This window comes from Sebastes fasciatus, chromosome 8, assembly GCF_043250625.1.
Source record: "Sebastes fasciatus isolate fSebFas1 chromosome 8, fSebFas1.pri, whole genome shotgun sequence".
Taxonomy (NCBI): Eukaryota; Metazoa; Chordata; class Actinopteri; order Perciformes; family Sebastidae; genus Sebastes; species Sebastes fasciatus.
Window position 1 is genome coordinate 32,617,305 of NC_133802.1, and position 21,061 is coordinate 32,638,365.

Consider the following 21,061-nt stretch of genomic DNA (forward strand, 5'->3'; position numbering starts at 1 on the left):
CACCAAAACATAAGAGACTTTATTGCATCTTTACATCCTAATAACATTTATCTCTGTGTACGTTGCTACCAAAAACATTACTGCACAATTAATACAGATATTATGATGGAAGCTGTAACCTGAAGACACACCCTATCAGGTATTTGAGCAACGTAATATTTAATACTATATTTAATTATATTTAGACTAGGTTTTTTTTTTATAATTGACATCTGCTGGGAATCCTTGTGTGGTCGGAGCGGTGGTTATTGTCTTTCAATTGTCTGTATAATCAGCGAAAGTTCACTTGATGGCACAAAAGGTCTACTCATTTAATGAACCTGCAATTCAAACAACAAACTTTAAGCCCTGGTAGGGGCCCTGAACCTGCCGTCGCATGGTCAGGATGTCTGCACAGAAATATTTCCCAGGGTAAACTGTGGGAATGAGGCCTTTCTCTCTCTGAGCGATATTATTGGTGCTCACTGCAGAAGGTTCATACCGAGGCTCCGGGGTAGGCTTATTTAGGGGAGACTCAGTGCGACATTCCAGGATGATAGGTGGTATTAGGGCCTCAAAGGGTCCGGTTGGTCTCACGGTTGGTCAAGTGTTTGTATGGCAAAAATGCAGTTCTGTGACATGAAATATATTCTCTAATTTACAACAAAACAACTAATGTATAGAGAACAAAAACAAAAAGTTACCATTGCAATTCTTTTCCAAATCCTGCCGTCTCAAGTTAATTTCTCTTGTGATCTCGAGATAACAAAGTTGCTTTCTTGTACAGTAATAATGAGATAATTTTCTCCTTCTCTTGAGCAAACAAAAACACATTTTTTTAACCCATTATCACGAGAAAATTATATGTTGTTTTCTCCAGACAACAAGAAAATGATGCTGTTATCATGAAAAAACAACTTTGTAATCTCAAGATAATTAAATCATCACAACCACGGCAGCTCTCTGTTTCTATAAATATCTGTTGTATACTTTTGTACTTTTGTATTCCTCACATGTAGCTAGGTAACAAATAAACATCTGCACGATATGCAGCTGTTCAAATTTTTCATACAGTTATTAAATAATAAAAAATATAATATATTGTAAAGTGGACTGACCCAACTAGAGAGATAAAATATCAAACACAACAGGTAGGACTGAGATCTGAGAGCGTGTTTAAGACTGCATATTGGGTAGCGGGGCACGTCTGGAGTGAATCATAAATTCAACTCAGCACACAAGAATACTCCATGAGCAAGCAATTTTAGGCTAAACAAGGGTTAAAGCACTGCAGTTGACCTTGAACACACCCGACAGACAGTAAAACTCCAGGCTCCCTCAGCACCCCCACCCAACCCCCCAAGACTAGAGAAGCTCAAAAACTTTACTCCACTGGGTCTGGGTAATTATTTTTCGCTGCATGTAGTCTGGTTTTCTTTACACAGATGGCTGTGAATTGTAGGCAAATATGTTTTACTCAAAAGGAAACAATTAGGCTTGTTTTAACACCACTAATTTCTTTAATGCATTAAAGCAACCGCAATTTTAAGGTTGTAGCGGGCTAGAGAGAAGATACTGGCATCATATGAAACTAAAAAACCTAAAGTCATACTAGCTTGTCATGAAGGAGCTCCAAATTTGTGTTAAATTTTGGCGAGGACAAATTGTCATGGCCATTTTCAAAGGGGTCCCTTGACATCTGACCTCAAGATATGTGAATGTAAATGGTTCTATGGGTACCCACGAGTCTCCCCTTTACAGACATGCCCACTTTATGATAATCACATGCAGTTGCATGGGAGTGTGCAATTATGCTTGCTTTATACAAATATATGTACAGTATATATGTATTATTGGAAATCAATTAACAAAACAAAACAATGACAGATATTGTCCAGAAACCCTCACAGGTACTGCATTTAGCATAAAACAATATGCTCAAATCATAACATAGCAAACTGCAGCCCAACAGGCAACAACAGCTGTCAGTGTGTCAGTGTGCTGACTTGACTATGACTTGCCCCAAACTGCATTAGATTATCATAAAGTGGGCATGTCTGTAAAGGGGAGACTCGTGGGTACCCATAGAACCCATTTACATTCACATATCTGGAGGTCAGAGGTCAAGGGACCCCTTTGAAAATGGCCATGCCAGTTTTTCCTCAACAAAATGTAAGCGTTGTTTAGCCTCCTTCTCCACAGGCTAGTATGACATGGCTACAACATAGACCACTACAACCTAAAATATCATGTTGCGTTAATGCATTAAAGCAATTAGTAGTGTTAAAACAAATTAGCGTTATTGCGTTAACATTGATAGCCCTAGTATATACTTAGTGGACTAACTAGATTGTACTTAATAGTGTTGAAATTATAAAGTGCTAAAATATTTGGTACAGATTGTTTATTTTGTTATCAATATTTGCTTAATTTTTGTGCCGTTCTTGATGATTTACATACCCTTTCACCGTTTTCATAGCAATGCCACATGTAGGACACGCGAAAGCTTTTTTGTCATATTGCAACCTATGCAACAAATACTCAGTGAAGTGGTGGACACACTGCCCGCATGAGGCTCGCGTGCCAGCTGCGTGGCGTGTTGTTTTTTATTTCGGCGTCCATGTTAACAGGTTAGAGTGGACACTGCCCGCATGAGACGCGCGTCTCACGCGCGCCAGACGCGCGTCTATTTTATAGAATAGAAGGCTCGCCTATTTTACACGCGAGCCGCTCGCGTCTCGGCTGCGTGTCCCAGCAGCAACAGACAGTGAAGGTGATCTATTGACAGTAGATGGACATCATATCAGCTACATAATACAGTTTACATGTCTAGACATCTGTAGAATATGTCACAGACAGTGAAAGTGATCTAGTGACTGTATATTAACTTCATACCTGCAAGACTTTACTACAGTTTCGAGGTCTATCTGTAGAATATGTTACGGAGATGAAAAAAAGTAAAGTTAAGTAAACTTATTTTTAAATCAACACTTCCTGCTTTCATTTCAAAATAAAAGCCCTCAGGCGTTTTTTCTATAGACAGAATCCCTTCATTTGTTAACACGAGGCTTTTATTCTGAAATATAAGCAGTCAGTGCTGTGGAACACGCAGTCACTTTGAGAGCTCAAAGAATTGATAAAGTTTGGGGTTTAAATCAACACTTCCTGCTTTCATTTCGAAATAAAAGCCCTAAAGCGGGTTTTCTTTGCACAGAATTCCTTCATTTGTTAACACAAGGCTTTTATTCTGAAATATGTGCCGGACAGTGATGTGGAACAAGCAGTGACTTGGAAAGCATCATAAATGAATACAGTACGGAGTTTTAATTGTGGATTATTACTATTATTTACTAACTACCACACGTTTCTGAACTTTTCTCTGTCTAAAATAAATATAAATTATATTTATCATGAAGTTAAATGGCCATTAAAAGGCAAACTCTATGCAGAAAGAAAGGGCTGACAGCAGCAGCAGAAACACAGCTGACAGGCAGCTGACACACAGCCAACTCGTGTCTAGTGTGAACACCAGACTCGTGCATCACGCAGCCACCACGCAACGCAGACGCCACGCGAGCCTCATGCGGGCAGTGTGCCCACGGCTTGAGAGATTGAGCTTGAGGACATTTGGCTTTCTGTCAGTTCCAGGAGTTCCAGGTAGCTAACGTTCCACTTCCTGGTACTGCATCTAAAAAACTGAGGGGAAAAACGAGACATAAGTTTGTACATGCTTGGATAAGTAGGGGATGATAATCAGCGAGCCGGTCATTGTTGTAAATGTTGACTCATCGCCCTGAAGGGGATTCTTTCACAACAATGACCGGCTCACTGTACATTATCCCGCTTATTACACGGCTACTTACCTAAAGTGGCAATAGGCAGTATAATTTTGGCATCATTGTGTAAAAATTCCAAAATAACCTTTCAGCATATTGTAATTCAAGTGTTCTGAGAGAAAACTAGACTTCTGCATAATTAGACTTTTTTTCAGATTACCTGTTTCACGATATAGCGACCGTTTTATAAAAATAACTTTTTTTAATCATATTTGCTCCAATACTTCAGCTTTAAGAAATCAATATTTTGACACAAAAACAGTCCTCCAGAGTCCGACATCTGAACTGCGCCCATAGCAACGGTCTGTTATACATAGCAACGGTCTTTAATACATAGCAACGGTCTGTAATACATAGTAACGGTCTGTTATAAAGAAATTACAGACCACAGAACGCCGGGATCGACCAATCAGAATCGAGTATTCAACACAGCCGTGTAATAAAATAACTTAAATAAGCCTCCACCGTAGCTTTAACTTGTAATACCACTTCAACAATCGTGAATGACTTTTGGATTACACCACTAAATCTGGGAATTTGCATAAGTAACCTAAAATCTTTTGGAATTATTGCAATGAAATGTTCACCTATGGAAATGTATCGTTTACTGATTAATGAATGAATGAGTATGATTGCATAAAACAAAACTGAAAAGCAATATAAAATGCAACCTCTCTATTTATCACGGTGAGGTAACGTTAGAGGTCTGCACGGACCTAATAGTGATGCTGAGCGCAGCCTAAATATGTGCAGCAGCAGCAGGTGGACTTAGAGTCACGAAGCTCCAGTAACTTCAGACATAAAGTCATACATACATACATACATACATACATACTATACGTAATGTACAAAGTGAGGAGGCAACTATTTGTTGAGAGGGTGTATAAAATCTGTAACCACACAACCATTTTTCCAGATCATGGATATGATCATCTTCATACTCTGGAGGCTGTATCGGTAGTGTTTTCTGATTTCCTCTTCATGTTATATAAAGTATACATTCATATCTGTGTACAATGTGACCCTCTATACAGTTTTTTGGAAAGTCAGAATGACTGAAAATGATGAGTCCAGAATGGACAAAGTTACCAGACTGGTTTAAAGGTGGAAAGTGTCCCAATGGAAACACATGTTTGACGTCCGCTCTTTGATCCAAGCTGTAGCATGCATAAAAAGGCAACAATAACCAGCTGTAATTCTGTTTCTAAACAAGTGGTGATGCATTCTCGGAAAGAAAATTGGGCACATCAATATAAATATACAAAAAAAAAAAAAAAAGCCCAGTAAAAGCTTCAGGGCACAATGGAAAGGTTGTGTGTTGTGTTGAAATGTGTCCCCTCATTAAACTCCATTTTCATAGGAACGTTCTCACTGCACCGTAACCATGTGGGCGACAAAACCAACAGGAACTAACAAATACTCGTCCACTTACTGTTTTCATTGTGCGATGAGACACAAAAAAAAAGATAGACAACACAAAAGCTTGTCTGTAACTGTTGTTGTGACAGGAGAACTATTGGTGGAACATTATACAACGTGCAAACATTTGAATAGGATAAATAAGTACATATTGTTTGCTCAGCATCAGTCAAAGGAACTATTTGACAAACTGGACAGGGAGGCCCAGGAGACAGAAACTGGAAGAATTCAATTATTGGTCAGCGGGAGGGCACCGGTGGCCCCAGAAGCAAAGAACACAATCACTCATTTTTTACTTTATTAGCAGCAAAGCTTCGTGGAATTCGCCACACTTGAACCAGTCTGTTTAGACCTCGGGCAACACGGTGCTTTAAATGTTTTTACTCACTGAATAAAAAGGACATATTGACTGGAGAGTTGCTAAAAAGTGACTCTCCGTTAAAAAATCTCTCACTTAAAGGGTGAAGCTTTGTGTTATTCTATATTTTACTTATTGTGAATAAATCCCATTTGAAGACCTAAACCGACACTGCGTCTGCCTCAATTCATCCTCCTTGCCCTGTCTGTGGCCCCAAGCCCATTCAGTTCTAATGAAGATGTTAATCCGTAAAAACTTTGTCACAAATATAAAGTTTCATCTTTTATAAAAGCAAAGTGCTTAATTGAAACAGCCGGCCGGAGACTAATGATGATACTAATGTTTTAGAAAATCTTGCTCAAATTAGGGATGCACCGACACCGGATTGGATATCGGGCTGACACTAACTCAAATAGCTGGATTGGATATGACGGTGACAATGGGGCCAATCTATTAAATTAAATTCTATGTTTATATACTTTATATATATTATCTACTGGAATTTCTATTCCCGTTTAAGTTTCTTGCTGCATTAAAAGGTTTACACCTGAATTGTAATTCCTGTTAATTTTGAAGATTTTTTTGTTGACGTACGATTTATTATTCTAATAATAAACATCAATTTAGTCAATTTATATCTTGTATTTATTTGTTACATTTTGTTTTTACAAAATTAGGAAAGCGATGTTTAAGTCCAGCCTGATGTTGCCTTACACATAACAGAATGATCCCAGTCACTTCCACACAGTGAGGCATACAGATTATTAATTATTATTAACTGGTATCGGATCGGTACTCGATATCGGCTGATACCCAAAGCCCAGGTATCGCTATCGGTAGCGAGACTTTGGATCGGTGCATCCCTAACTCAAACAGAAGTACATTTGTTGGGGTCTATTTTCAGCTGCGGATTGATATACATTTGGTGAACTAGTGAGTATTTGTGGCAGTAGGAACGCCGTCGAATGTCAACAAAAGTGCATTTACACAAGTACTGTACTTAAGTACAAATTTAAGTTACTTGTACATTACTTGAGTCTTTTCTTTTTTATGCCACTTGTACTCCACTATATTTCAGAGGGAAATATCGTATAGCAGTTAGCGTGTGTTAGCATCACGCCGTTAGCCTCTGGCCAGCAGCAGTGGTGGAATCACCGGGTGGAAGCACACGGACCACAGAGAGATGTGCCGAGGTATTTAAGGTCAGGTAGAATCTAACGTTAACTTTATCTCTGTTGATCCAGTTCGTTTGCTTCCACGGCTGCAGAACGTGGTGTTTGTATCCTGATTTGTTTCATATGTAGCAACGGGGTGTCGGAATGGGCGGTGGACGGGATCACACCGGCCAAAACTAAAACAGACGTTCTGGACTGGAATGGAAATGTCAAAGGAGAAAGTATTACAGTTCAGCATGTTCCCTTAATCTCTGGTGACATAACATGGTCATTTTTAGGATTTCTTACAGTAAATATATTACATATTTGTCCTTTAAGTACTTTTCATCTCAAGTATTATACTTTGCTGTTATCCGTTACAGAGTAAAAACATGAAAGTCACATGAAAAAGTCATGATACACTGTGTGTGAGAATGAAAAAAGAAAAAAGAAAGATGTTAAATCAGCAGCAGTCGGGGGATGCGAGGGGTCGCAGGCTTGCAGTTAGTGAACAGTATAAAACAGTGGCGGCTGGTGGATTTTTTTTTGGGTAGGGCCAATCAATTTCAACAAACGCCGGTCTGTTGTTTTATGCTGAGTCCAGGAGGTTGATCTGGGCCCAGTTGTTTCACCAGGAGTTTCTCCGCCAAAGTCCTTCTCTCAAACGGGTCTTGGAGGAGAGATTTGATCGAGTTAGGATTGAGTCTTGCAAGAGTAGCGCTACTAGTGCTTGGCTGTTCCATTGTCATGCCGTTAAAATGGGCTGTGAGAGAAGAGAAGTGGAGAGAAGCGAGAGACGAGAAGACAAGATCACGCTAGAACTGACATGAGCCCTGACGAGAACAGAGAGAGACACACGTGAACGTGCGCGCGCACACCATGGGCCAAATCAGTTTGGCCCTCCCGGAAGTCTTTTTTACGGCGCTGATTGGATGAATTGTATGTCATTCATGCTTGTAATCATATATCTTTAATCAGTGATTGGCTGTACTGCTTATTAGACCCGCCTTCCTTGGGCCAAATCCATTTGGCCCCAGAAAGTGCACGTGCAGCAGAGCAGCTGAGAGGTGCACTAGCAGAGAGTTCAAGGAGGAAAGCAGATATTTGGCGCAGTTATCCTATTTTACAAATATTACGGGTATATTCCATAGGTCAAAAACACACATATTGACAATTTTTTGAATTTTTTGAATTTTTATAATTTATAATTTTATAATTTTTTTTTTTTTTTTTTTTTTTTTTTTGGTGGCTCAAGGTGGGTGGGGCCAGGCCCCGTGGCCCTCTATTGGCCTGCCGCCACTGGTATAAAACAATGCACAATAATGCAATAAGATTAAGGATCACATATTTTCCTTTAGTATTATTGTACCTTGGTTTAGTTAAAAAATGTTGCATGTAACTTAATTAATCACTGATTTAATGCACCACCCGGCCGTCACGCTAAGTGACCTAAATCAAACACACCTACGATATTGCGTCACCAACAGGTGACACGTGGGTTTGGCTAACATGCTAAATGCTAACATGCTCATTGTGGATCCTCCAGCGGTGACTTCTGCGTTCACTGAGTAACTTTTACCTGCAGTCAGGTGTGTGTGAGGACTTTCTGCTGTTTGTGACAATAACATCTGAAGTGACTGCAGAGACCAGAGACGCTGAGTGGACTGGTTACGCTTTGAGAAAGAACAAATATTAATATTGCTGCACCCGCCGCAGTGTCAATAGCTCTTTTTATTTATTGTTGCTCATTTTTGAGTAATTGTCTGAGTTTTGTCTCTTTTCTGGTTAATTCTAGTGAAGCTCTAGCTACAGGGGAAGATGATTGTATATCAATAATTGCTGAAGGCTGCAAAGTGCCATCTTTAGAAAATGTAATTTACTGTTGGTTTGGACATCATGTTGCTGACGCTGTTGCATTAATTTATTTTGTAGCCTCGAGATGTTCTTTAATTTAACAGTAGTATCACAATATCCCCAAAACCCCCACACAATACGTAGGAAGAGCTTATAAAATATGTTATAAATTAAGCTACCCAACAGTATATACAAGTACATCTCAAACAATCGGTCGACTAATCGAGAAAATAATCTGCAGATTAATCCTCAATGACAGGGTTTCTGCCAGAAACGTCGTTTGGCCCGGCGGCGCTGAGCAAAACTCAGAGGAGCGGCTCGTCACTAATGACAACAGCGCTGGTCCACCTTAAAAGTCAGTCCATCTTAAGCGAGTCTGAGCTAACTCTGAGTTAACTAACCCCCCTTCGGTAAACAGACTGTGGCAAGCAAGACACAGGGACTTGGCTCGGGTCTTGAGGAGTTATAGCATTTATTCACCGACAGCCTGAACTGTACACACACTGCAAGGCTACGTTCACAGCTATAACGTTACTTCTGACTTCATACTCACCGTCACACTCTCTGTCTCTGTCTCTCTCTCTCTCTCGACTGCACACTGACACTCGCTAACGTTAAGCACTGAGTTATTCCTAAAAGGACTTTGATACTTGTATAACACATTTAGTTTTAAAAACAAAACATCTTAGAAATACATAAAATGCTTAGGCCCAGCGGGCCACCAGGCTTGCGATACACTGCCGGATACCCTGAATCATTAGTTCCAGTCCTATAAATAGTTAAAAATTAACTCCACCTCAACCAATTACAACAGTAAACCTCTGCTTTTACATTAATGCATGAGTTATAATAATCAAATGATATAATATATAGTATAATATAACAGTCACAGGGGCATTTTACATTGATTACTTTTAATACTTTTAACTATATTTCCCTGATTATACTTACATACTTTTACTTAACTAACATTTTTTATTCAGGACTTTTACTTGTAACAGAGTATTTTAACAATGTGGTATTAGTACTTTTATTAAGTAAAGGATCTGAATACGTCCTCCCTATACGCCACTGAGGACAATGTATATGAGATTGTCTCAAAATGAACTACAGCGTCCATGTTTACTGTGATTAGGGAACATGTCACCCAGTGTTTTTTGGTACGGCACAGAGGAGTCAGATATATCACACTACACAGGCAATCGTTCATAGAACCAATTCATTGCAGGTTTTGATCTTTTCGTGGGATTTGTTGACAATGAGAAAAGTATATCGTCAGGTTGCTCTTTTAACATACAGTATAAGTAATCCACAGCTCCATGCAACAGCTGAAGGATCTGATGCTGCCTGTGTTGTTATTGCAGTTTTTTGGGTGGTCATCATTGGATGGTTAATATAAAGTTAAAGGGACTGTTTGTAACTTCTTACACGCATAAATCACTGCGGGTCGGTGTCCCGTGCGCGCTCGCGTGTGTCTACGCTGTTCAGATTCAGACTCCAACACAAACTACACGGAAGCACCAAAACCTCTTGGTTGTATCTAGTGAATCCTGTCTTTCAAAAAAGGTGTTGGCCGCGGTCAAAGGACGAGGGGGGAGACCCTAGCTTTGGTCTCCAGGGCCGGAGTCTCTGCTGTACTCTGCTCCTCTTCCCTCTGCCTGCTTGCCTTCACTCACACACCGCGCTCGTTCTCGCTATTTCGCTCCACGCTCACGTGCATGCGTGCACACTCCACACTGCAGAAGAGTTAGTTTAGCTCTGAGAATATCTAGTGAATGTTCAGTGGACGTTTGTGCAGAAATAAATGCTGCAGCTCCTCCAGACCAACAGAGGTTTCCCGTGTCTTGTGAAGTGACGGGGCTCCGCAGAGAGAAACGTTATCGTCTCCGACCAAAACTCTGGTGTCTCCCCTGTTCCCTCCGGCCGCGGTCGGGAGGCTGAGGCAGGAAAAGCCAACACTAGGATCAGCATTGATTCATGGAGAGACCTTCATCTGGTCAGCTAACATTACTGCCAAGCAGGTGAACTATAGAGTGATATTGTGGTTTTAGCTGACGTGTGTCGCCTCACTGTTTTGAGCGATGCTCGTTCATGTCTATGAAGAGCGAGCGCGAGCAACAGGACGCTGACTTTCGTTGACTTAACGGCCACAGGTGTCGCTGTTAACAAGCAATTTCTGACTCTTACAAACAGTCCCTTTAACTCCAGCTAAAGCTGTCATACAGTTTCTACAAAGTACCATTTGTGTTGATGTAAAAGCACAAAAAAAATATAACCGACAGTTGCAAAGAGCACAAATTATATATTATTGCTGCAAGAAGTGATGAGAGCAAGATATGCATACCGTCAGTGTGACGGTGTCAATGCTTTCCAGACTAACTGTAAATAGTCTCATAAATCAAAGCTCAATAATATGCCCCGTAGCACAGGTGGCCAAAACTTTACCCCCTTTTTTTTTGTTGACGTGTTTCAATATTTTTGAATGGCACGATATCTCAATATCACGCCTTACTTTACGTGGCTCCTGCCGGCTGTTGTCGTAGAAATGTCTTTGTTGTCCCCTTATAGGTTGATAGAAGCTTTCAACAAGCGTAGTCCTCAACATTACCAGGTGTGAATACAAAGGGTTGTCTGATCAAGCTTGACAGAAGCAAAGTCACTGGTTATTATATCGGGCTGGAAGTAATCCTCACGCTGCTCTCGGGAGGGAACAAAAAAGGGGATAGCCTCCAGGGATCTGTATCGAATTTGCAGAAGATTGATTGAAACCACGCGGCTTGATGGAACTTGCTCCAAGAGTTGTGATGCCGAGGAATGTCTGCAGTGTTAAACTCCAAAGTATTTTCCTTGAATGTGTACCTGTGGAGGCAAGAGTGGCGAACTGGAGAGAGGGGAAGGGGACAAAGAGGAGGGAAGGGTCCATTCCCCTGAGGAGAAGAGCAGACGATGGAGAGGCGTTAAACTGTCATCCAGGACCGGGGACTCCGTGGAGACTCCTGATTGGCACTGTCCTCAGGGGGCTGTGAAAAGAACATTTCACAAAGGGGCTAATCCAGTGATTTGTTTACTATTAGAAGCCTTAATTCATTTCACTCTTCACTTAATAATTAACTTGATGACTGAGAAGGATCCAATGAATGTTATTTTACAGAAAGAATCAGACTGACCTTGACAGGCAGAAATCACGGCACTCCGGGTCTGCGTCAAGCGCGGCACAAAAGCAACGCTGAGTCTTTGTCCCCTCGCGTTCAGCTGCTTGTCCACTGACAGCACGTCTGAGTCGCTGAGGTCCTCTGTAGCTCGACATACCGTAGGGCACGGTGCGTCTGAGAAGGTAAAACAAACGGGACATTTTTTTACTAGTAAAAATGTTAGATTCATTTAGACAGAGAAAATCAACAGATATTAAATACTGTTAGCTTTGCTCATACATGGACATATCTTCTAGTCCAAGGGCTTCTCAACCTCTTGTAACTTGAGGCCCATTTCCGATTGTTAAAAAATTTACGAGGACCACCTTCCCAAATAAATGACAAACTGGGCTATAAATATGTTTTATATGACCCACATAAATATTCAGCTGACCCTCACCCATCACTGCCTTCCATTATGAATCCAAAGTATTCAGGGTCATATGTTGTCTCCAACATCACTTTTGTGTTTAAAAAAACACTCCATTTTCAATCACTGCATCCAAGACATATATGTCTGTAAAGGGGAGACTAGTGGGTACCTGTAGAACCCATTTTCATTCACATATCTTGAGGTCAGAGGTCAAGGGACCCCTTTGAAAATGGCCATGCCAGTTTTTCGTCGCCAAAATTTTGCTTAACTTCGGAGCGATATTTAGCCTCTTATTCAACAAGCTAGCATGACATGGTTGGTGCCAATGGATTCCTCAGGTTTTCTAGTTCTCTGAGCTCGCTACAATTTCTGAATTACAGAATAGCTACCGTCTGATTTTTAGAGGTTAATCTAACCATTTGGCAGTACCTCCGCAACCCACTGGGTAGCGCTCTGAGCCCCGCCAGAGGTTGAGATTAGCTGTTCTAGTAGCCCTCAAGCCAGCAGTCACATACAGGCTACTCCTTTTTCACACCAGAGAGTGAGAGATCTGACTAGATCACGTGTTACGGCAGAAAAGCAAGTACATGATAAATGCTTCACAATCTGTGGTTCACGATCACAATCTTTTCCTAAACCGAACCAAGTTGTTTCCTGTGAAGATGGAAGTTTATTTTTAAAAGACTGGAGCGGAAATTTACACGTACATCACATGTTGCTAGACATTTATACGAAAACGCACAAAAAAATGACGAATAACTTTACATAAGATATCATACGAACCGCTGTATGACACGTTGCATCTGGATACCACTGTTACGTGTCAGGTTGGCTTTGCTTATCATCTCTCCTTTTTCCACTCATCTGTTATTTACAATCTGTGAATGATTTTGGAAATACAGAAGGTGTTTTGTGGCTTTAGGAGCTACAGTATGAGCTCTTGAAGGGCCAAAGAGGAAGGAGAATCTCACAACCAATCGGAGCATCCTTGCAACATTTGTGCATAGCTGAGAGAAAGATGTGCCTATCGGGGCAAAAAGACAACCCCGATCTATCAAGTCTGTTTTCATAAGACATTTGAAATAAATCTTCCGTCGACAGTAAATATATAAGTGGCATTCCCGGGTAGATTTTCCAGATTATATCAGACTGCCTGCTGCCTGCGTCTGATTGAATACCTGCCGCTTCCACTGCGTTCGCCCGATCCTGCAGTCTTGTCGGTTTGCAACTGTAAACTTGATTGACCTCGGGGGTAAAAGGCTTCCGTTCAACCTGAAGTGGCTGCTGTGTCTGTCTAATATATCACAATAGTGTCTGGACATGCTGACATCATTATCTAATGATAGAGGGTGGGCTTTTTTTTCTTGGGAACCTGGCTTTTACAGCAAACAAAAGCACTTTAATTGTAATTGCAGTGTAGGGGAGAGGTCACGAGAGAAGAAGGGTGCACAAACTGACTCTTGGAGGCTAAACCACAGTCTTAAGAGACAATAATGAGAAGCTTCTCTGGAGCATTTTGGATGCTTCACTATGGGAGAAAAATGACACTGTCTCTTCTAATTTCCGTCTTATATCACAGTGCAGTGCTCCCCACATGTTCGATAACACACCTACTGCTTCTATATTAAAGTCAGTTTTTAAACTATGTCAATTTGTCTCAACTTGCTAAGCAGTAATAAAGTGTGCTGCCAACAACAGTCGTGGCACAAGAAGAAAGAGGACGAAAGAATGCTTTTCTTATCGTCTTGCCAAGGATTGTAATATGTGGTTAGGAGGCAGCAAAACAAATTCCTCAAAACAAGAAGGTGTTGAAAATTATATTCCACGGTATCGCTACTAATCTGTGGTGTGCCGGGCCACTTGTTGAACACACTGTGTGGAAAGCTGCTGTTCGCTCTCATCATGCCAAGTGATAATGTAATCTTTTCATGGTTCTTCATCATCTAAAGAGCCAAAATAACTCCTGATGTGCTGCTGGCGTACCTCTGGCCAGGACGGGGCCAGGTGGTGATCAGACTGCGTTGGTGGGCCCGGGACTAATCCCCCAAATTAACCTTAATTATGTTGCCTTTCCTCAATGTTTGCACACACAACAGCAGGTGTTTACACCACAGGCCAGCGTCTCTTTACAGGAACATTTTAATTGATTTAAATTGTGCGGAATTAAATCCAAATAACACCGGACGTTTGTGTCCCGTGTGTCATTTTAAGCCTAACCGTGATGTTGTTTTTTACTAAACCTAACCAGAGTTGCAACTAACAGTTATTTTCATTGTCAATTAATCTGTCGGTTATTCTCTCGATTGTCACAAAAATGAAAAATGTCAATCTGTGTTTCCTCAAAGCCCGAAGATGACGTCCTCAATTGTCTTGTTTTGTCCACAACTCAAAGATATTCAGTTTACTGTCATAGAGGAGTAAAGAAACCAGAAAATATTCACATTTAAGAAGCTGGAATCAGATCAATTTGGACTTTTTATCTTAAAAAGTGACTCAAACCGATTAATTGATTATTAAAATAGTTGACAACTCAACGATTATTCAATTAATTGTTGCAGATCTAAACCTAACCCAGTAGTTTTGTTGCCTAAACCTAACTAAGTAGTGTTATTGCGTTTTTTTGTTTTGTTTCAATTTACAACGTTAACCATGTGTTTAAAACTGTTTAAAACTGCAACCATAATCTGGGAGAAAATACGTTTCCCTAAAAACGTAATTGAGAATACAGTTTAGTTATACGGGAACTTCATTTTGTAGTTTGTAGTAATTTTGTAATTTTGAACAAATCTAGCTCTAGTGAGCGACGACCTCACCAGACCTGTAACTATTAGGTTTGAACGACAGATTTCTCTGATCGCTGTCCACTCAGCCTCATAACCTCCACGCCACAGATCGATAGTATTTCAACCGCTCAGCTCATGACTGGGGAGTTATACAGCTACATCTGCTATCACATCTCCACAGAGCAAGCCCACAATTAAAGGCTTTACCAGCGAGTTTTGTTCATGTTTGCCACAAACTTGTGGGTGTTTTATTGACAATTTCTTTTATTTGAGCTTGCATTCAGTATGTTTGGTATCATGGATTTTGGTTTTCTGGTGCTTTTGATGCACATGGGACATGCATGCAAATTAATATATGCAACCTACTTAATTATCTTTTGATCATGGTGCAAGAACCATCTTGTCAAGCTGTTACTCATGTATAATTCCCGCTGTTTGGTTCAATTTTGCAAGGGACACAAAAAAAAGTACAGATTTCAGTCTTATTCTTATCTTTATGTGAATTCAATAATTTTTAACCTGAACTCAAAACACAGCAGCACGGACATTAACCATCCACTAAAATGGTAATTTGATTATATATGGACATGATAACTCTACACATTGTGGCTCACGTGTTTGGGCTACTGAGAGGATGAGAAGGTGAAAAAGTTGCGATACCTTGCAGAGCGTGTTAGTTTCTGTTGGGCTTGCCATCACTTGAACCATGACCACATCTGACGCCCCACAAGCGTTTACCGGGTGTGACTTGCTACATTGCATTGACTTCACAAAGCAACCACATGTCAATCTGCGTTCTTAAATAGTCTTAATTAGCATGCCACTCTTAAACCCCACTGACAAAAAAGATATTGTGCAAGACCGGAGATGCTCGCACACAAGGTTGTAGGTTTGCATATGGACAGCAGGGACATGTCCCTTCCAATAATTTGTAAGAACAGAATTGTCCCTACCAATACTTTGTAAGAACAGAATTGTCCCTACCAATACTTTGTAAGAACAGACTTGTCCCTACCCATACTTTGGAAGAACAGAATTGTCCCTACCAATACTTTGGAAGGACAGAATTGTCCCTACCAATAATTTGGAAGAACAGAATTGTCCCTACCAATACTTTGGAAGGACAGAATTGTCCCTACCAATAATTTGGAAGAACAGAATTGTCCCTACCAATACTTTGGGGGGACAGATTTGTGCCTACCAATATTTTGAGGGGACAGAATTGTCCCTTCTGATATTTTGGGAGAACAGAATTGTCCATACCAATTATGGAAGGACACAATTGTCCCTACCAATACTTTAGGAGGGCAGAATTGTCCCTACCAATATTTTGGGAGGACAGAATTGTCCCTACCAATTATAGAAGGACAGAATAGTCCCTACCAATACTTTGGGAGGACAGAATTGTCCCTTCCAATATTGTGTATAGGACAGAATTGTCCCCAACAATATGTTGGGAGGACAGAATTGTCCCTACCAATTATGGAAGGACAGTTTTGCATCTACCAATATTTTGGGAGGACGGAATTGTGCACACTAATACTTTGGAAGGACAGATTTGTCCCTACCAATATTTTGGGAGGACAGAATCAATATTTTGGGAGAACAGAAATGTCCCTACCAATATTTTGGGAGGACAGAATTGTCCCCACCAATATTTTGGGAGGGCATATATATATTTATAAACAAATGCCTCTGTAAAAACCTTCAGAATATAGATAGGAATGAATGGGAGGTTTGGTTTATGTACAGTGAGTACTGAAGTGGAGATTTCTGGCTCAGAGTCTGATAAAAAACTTTAAAGGTATTAGGGGTGTAAGAAAATATCGAAAATATTATTTTTTGTGATACTGTATTGACTCTCAAAAACACTATTGATTTTTAATTAATATCTTAAATCCTAAGATTAACTTAGTCAATACTTTATTTCGTTTGCAAAGAGATGCCCTCTTTCAGTGTATTTGCCCTCTCAAATCAAAATCAGAATCAGTTTTTATTCGGCAAGTAAAGTAAATACATACGAGGAATTAGACTCTATTTATATGTTTCTCCCTAAATGTAATTACACAGAAATAGAAATAACAGCTAGGGGACAGGGACAACAAAGCTGGACAAATAAGGTGAGGAATAGAGAGGACTGTAAAGTACGCAGTAGTGGGAAAAAAATAGGTGTATATATAAATATTTAATAAATATAAATATATATATAAAGCACCAATGACCAACAATAAAATAAGAATAAAATAAAAACATCTATGTGCAAGTCAAGTGTTTCTCTAAGTGTAAACAATAGAGGGGAAAGATAAAAACTGAATGGAAATACATGGACTGGATTATGTATACTATGCACATCTATGTAGTGACAGATGATATGTACATATTAAAAAAAAAGTTAGTGCTTTAAAGATTGTAAGAATTACTGTATAGTTATGACAGCAGCAGTGAACATGATGTTGGATGTTGAAGGGACTGTGATAAATGCAAATGCAGGGTCATGATTATGATTATGATTGCAAAAAAGATTTTTTGCATAAGGTGGTGTGTTCTTTATATTATGACAGTTTTCCTAAATTAATAATATATCAATATATCTCCTTGCTTACAGTATATATCACAATATACTGAATCGTGACCCCTATATCATGATACTTATTGTATCGCCAGATTATTGCCGACACACCGCCCTAAAAGATATGTATTTTAAAATTTTCATACATTTTGCAAGATACTACAGGTGAAAATGTAAAAAAAAAAAAATAATAAACATCACCATGAAACTTCTCCAGTTGATTACTCACATTAAGACAATTATTTTTAAGTTTTCTGAAATTGTGTGTTTAAATAGGTAAATGAGGCATTATATAATGCTGACTTTTGGGGAATTTAGGAGAAATCTACAGACACAAATAGACAAAACGTAGTAAAATAAACACCTAAATGTGTATTTTGGAAGTTTACTTTCCACTATAGTCTTAAAGAAGACGTGTTATGGAAGCAAAGTAGCTCAAAATCTCTAAATTGATCAGTGCATGAAAAAGTTTTTGCCTCGTGTGTCTCGCCTTAAATTACGACTTTATTCTTGTAATATATTACAACCTTTTTTTCCCCAAATATTACGACTTTTTATTCTCGAAACAGCGACGCGATTGTGAAAAATAGAGATCGGCTTTTGACGTCATCCGAAATCCACGTGTACGCATATAAATCATCCACCCAACACGCACATGCCAATGAATTATTTTCTCCAATTTAGCACCCGCATAGACATTTTTTCACGCCCCGCCTCGACTCGACCGATCCCTGCAGGCTACGTTATGCAAGACGTTAATTTATCGTTGAATAGGTGCCACGTTTAAAGAGGTTACTTCCCCACTAAACAAAAGAGGACAGACGAGTAAATCAAATGAGAAAAGTTTATCTACATGATTTAAAATAATACAGAAAACCTGGGAGCCTTTACAGCATTATACACATCGTCATCTGGTATCTGAATTTTGTGTTTTCCTTTACATAAATAACATTTATTTCCACCATAAATAGATGTATGAAAATTCACCAGAATGCATGAAATTAGCTGTTTAACGCTCAAAATGTCCTCGGGGGGGACAGGACCCCCAGACCTCTGCTGATGTGTACCCAATAATGTTGAAATGAAGCCTACGCCCTTGATCAGTGCATGAAAAAGTTTTTGCCTCGTGTGTCTCGCCTTAAATTACGACTTTATTCTTGTAATATATTACAACCTTTTTTTCCCCAAAATATTACGACTATTTATTCTCGTAATCTCAGCGAACAGCGAAGCGAATGTGCAGAATAGAGATCGGCTTTTCACGTCATCCGAAATCCACGTGTATGCATATAAATCATCCAGCCGCCGCGCACGCCAATGAATTATTTTCTCCAATTTAGCACCGGCATAGACATTTTCACGCCCCGCCTCGACTCGACCGATCCCTGCAGGCTACGTTATGCAAGACGTTAATTTATCGTTGAATAAGTGCCACGTTTAAAGAGGTTACTTCCCCACTAAACAAAAGAGGACGGACCAGTAAATCAAATGAGAAAAGTTTATCTTGCAGCATTATATTTATTTTGCATCATCACCTGGTGTCTGATTTTGTTTGCCTTTACATAATTTATTTCCACCATAAATTGATGCATGCAAATTCACCAGAATGCATGAAATTAAGTGTTTAACGCTCAAAATGTCCTGGGGGGGTGGGGGGTTGAGGACCCACAGACCTCTGCTGATGTGGCCCCACCAATGTTGAAATGAAGCCTACGCCCTTGTTTGCACATTCGTCCAGGTGGATTATTGGAAAAACTATAGATATTTTTTTAGTATTAAACAAAGCTCGTCTTTCGGGAGTGTTGATCCAGATGATATGTACATATTAAAAAAAAAATTTGTGCATTAAAGACTGTAAGAATTATAATTATAACAGAAGCAGTGGATATGATGTTGGATGTTGAAGGGACTCGGATAAATGCAAATGCAGTGTCATGATTATGATTACATAAAAAATTTAACTTTCTTAACTCGGGTTTTTTGCATAAGGTGGTGTGTCCTTTATACTTTGACAGTTTTCCTAAATTAAAAAAAATCCCAATATATCTCCTTGCTTACAGTATATACAATATATTGAATCGTGACCCCTGTATCATGATACTTATGGTATCGCCAGATTATTGCCAATACACAGCCCTAAAAGATATGTATTTTAAAATGTCATACATTTTGCAAGATGAAGATTTTGCTTCAGGTGAAAAGGGTAAAAAAAAAATAAAAAGAATACTAATTGCACTTGGCCTTGTTTGCACAATAAAAGCACGTGCAGGTGGATTATAGATATGTTTTAGTATTAAACAAAGCTTGTCTTACTCTGGAGTGTTGATCCAGATGATATCCAAGTGGCAGTAGTAGACGCACTCTTTATCCTTGTAAGAAAAGCAGGTACAGCGCTTAGGTCTGGACTTTGCCTCCGTCGCCTCAGACAGCTGGAACCCTGCAGCTCTCCGGGAGACAAGTGGGAGACCCCCGGGGTTCATCCCGGGGGTCACCTCGGACTGTACCGGGGCGTCGGACGTCAAGACCCCTTGTATAGTGCAAGAAACATAATAGAAATAAGTAATAATAATCAAGTAAAGTAAAAAGTAACTTTGTTGCACCTTTGCCGACACCTTACCTTGTAAGAGAATCAATGCAAACATGTTGCAAAGCATGATTTTCTCTTGGATGGATAGTATCCTTGTCATGTCAGATATTCCCAGAATGAATCATAGCAAGATGAGGGTGCAGCCGCACTTTTGTCAAATTAATCTCCCACCAGCATCGAGTGAAAATCCATTAACTTCACTTCTGTAGAAGTCCATGTGTGACTCATCTCACACAGATGTTCAGAGAAACGGATCCTCAGGATGCTCGACGCGCGATTCCTCTCATGTCCACACAGCTCCCTGTCATAAATCAGACCTGGAACATGCACTTTGCTTTATTAGGAGTGAGAGGAAACTGGTTTTCCCTTTAAAAACAAATAGCTCTGCAGTCACACACAGCACAAGAGAGCAACGATGCTCCTCTAAAGTCACCTCGCCGTCTAAAAGCCCCAAATCAAAGGTGAAGGGCTTTGGAGAGGTTTTGGGTAACACCCACTCTCTCTCTGTGTGTGTGTGTGTGTGTGTGTGTGTGTGTGTGTGTGTGTGTGTGTGAGCTGGTGCACTGAGATGAACTACTCCACTTGAGTTCCTGCTCATGCTTAACATGTCAAATATAATACTTGTCCTGTCTTGTAAAGATAATAAAAAGAGATCATTCAGCAACACTTTAACAGCATGTGACATTAATTACATTGTCTCAAGTACTACACATTTATATATGATGATGATGAGGGTATTTCCCTTTTTGTTGTTGTTGTAATTTACTTATAAAATAGAAACTTAAAGCAGAGACACAACCCTCACAATATAATCCATCTGGACAATCCAAAATAATAATAACCTATAATAATAAAAAAAAATCCTTTAAAGTGCTATAGAGTGCTCCAGGGATGACGTGTTTTTGTAGGCTAACCACGAAGTTAGCATTGCCCTGGTTCCCTCGATAAAAAGTCAATG

At 39.8% G+C, this 21,061-nt stretch overlaps 1 protein-coding gene and 1 long non-coding RNA gene across 3 annotated transcripts in view; both read right to left on the minus strand.

The window, feature by feature from the left end:
- The window catches only part of LOC141773278 (uncharacterized), a 376,505-nt gene that overhangs the window by 310,004 nt on the left and 45,440 nt on the right, over positions 1-21,061 (minus strand). The gene's annotated exons all lie outside the window — the stretch shown is intronic.
- On the minus strand, positions 9,049-20,552 carry edn3b (endothelin 3b). 2 transcript variants are annotated; one of them, XM_074645100.1, is made up of 4 exons: positions 20,134-20,552; positions 19,830-20,043; positions 11,768-11,926; positions 9,049-11,527 (listed from the first exon to the last, which is right to left on the minus strand). In XM_074645100.1, exons 1-4 carry the CDS (start codon positions 20,201-20,203, stop codon positions 11,290-11,292), a joined length of 681 nt encoding a protein of 226 aa, XP_074501201.1. In that variant the 5' UTR covers positions 20,204-20,552; the 3' UTR covers positions 9,049-11,289. The 2 variants fall into 2 exon arrangements, with proteins under 2 accessions (XP_074501201.1, XP_074501202.1); XM_074645101.1 differs by having other exon boundaries at positions 11,392-11,620.

Excerpts from the sequence above, each read along its gene's own strand:
- edn3b (XM_074645100.1), bottom strand. The coding sequence starts at position 20,203 with ATGACAAGGATACTATCCATCCAAGAGAAAATCATGCTTTGCAACATG. Across the intron at positions 20,044-20,133 it reads TGCATTGATTCTCTTACAAG|GGGTCTTGACGTCCGACGCC; the intron begins GTAAGGTGTCGG and ends GCACTATACAAG. Across the intron at positions 11,528-11,767 it reads CGTGATTTCTGCCTGTCAAG|GGGAATGGACCCTTCCCTCC; the intron begins GTCAGTCTGATT and ends TCTTCTCCTCAG.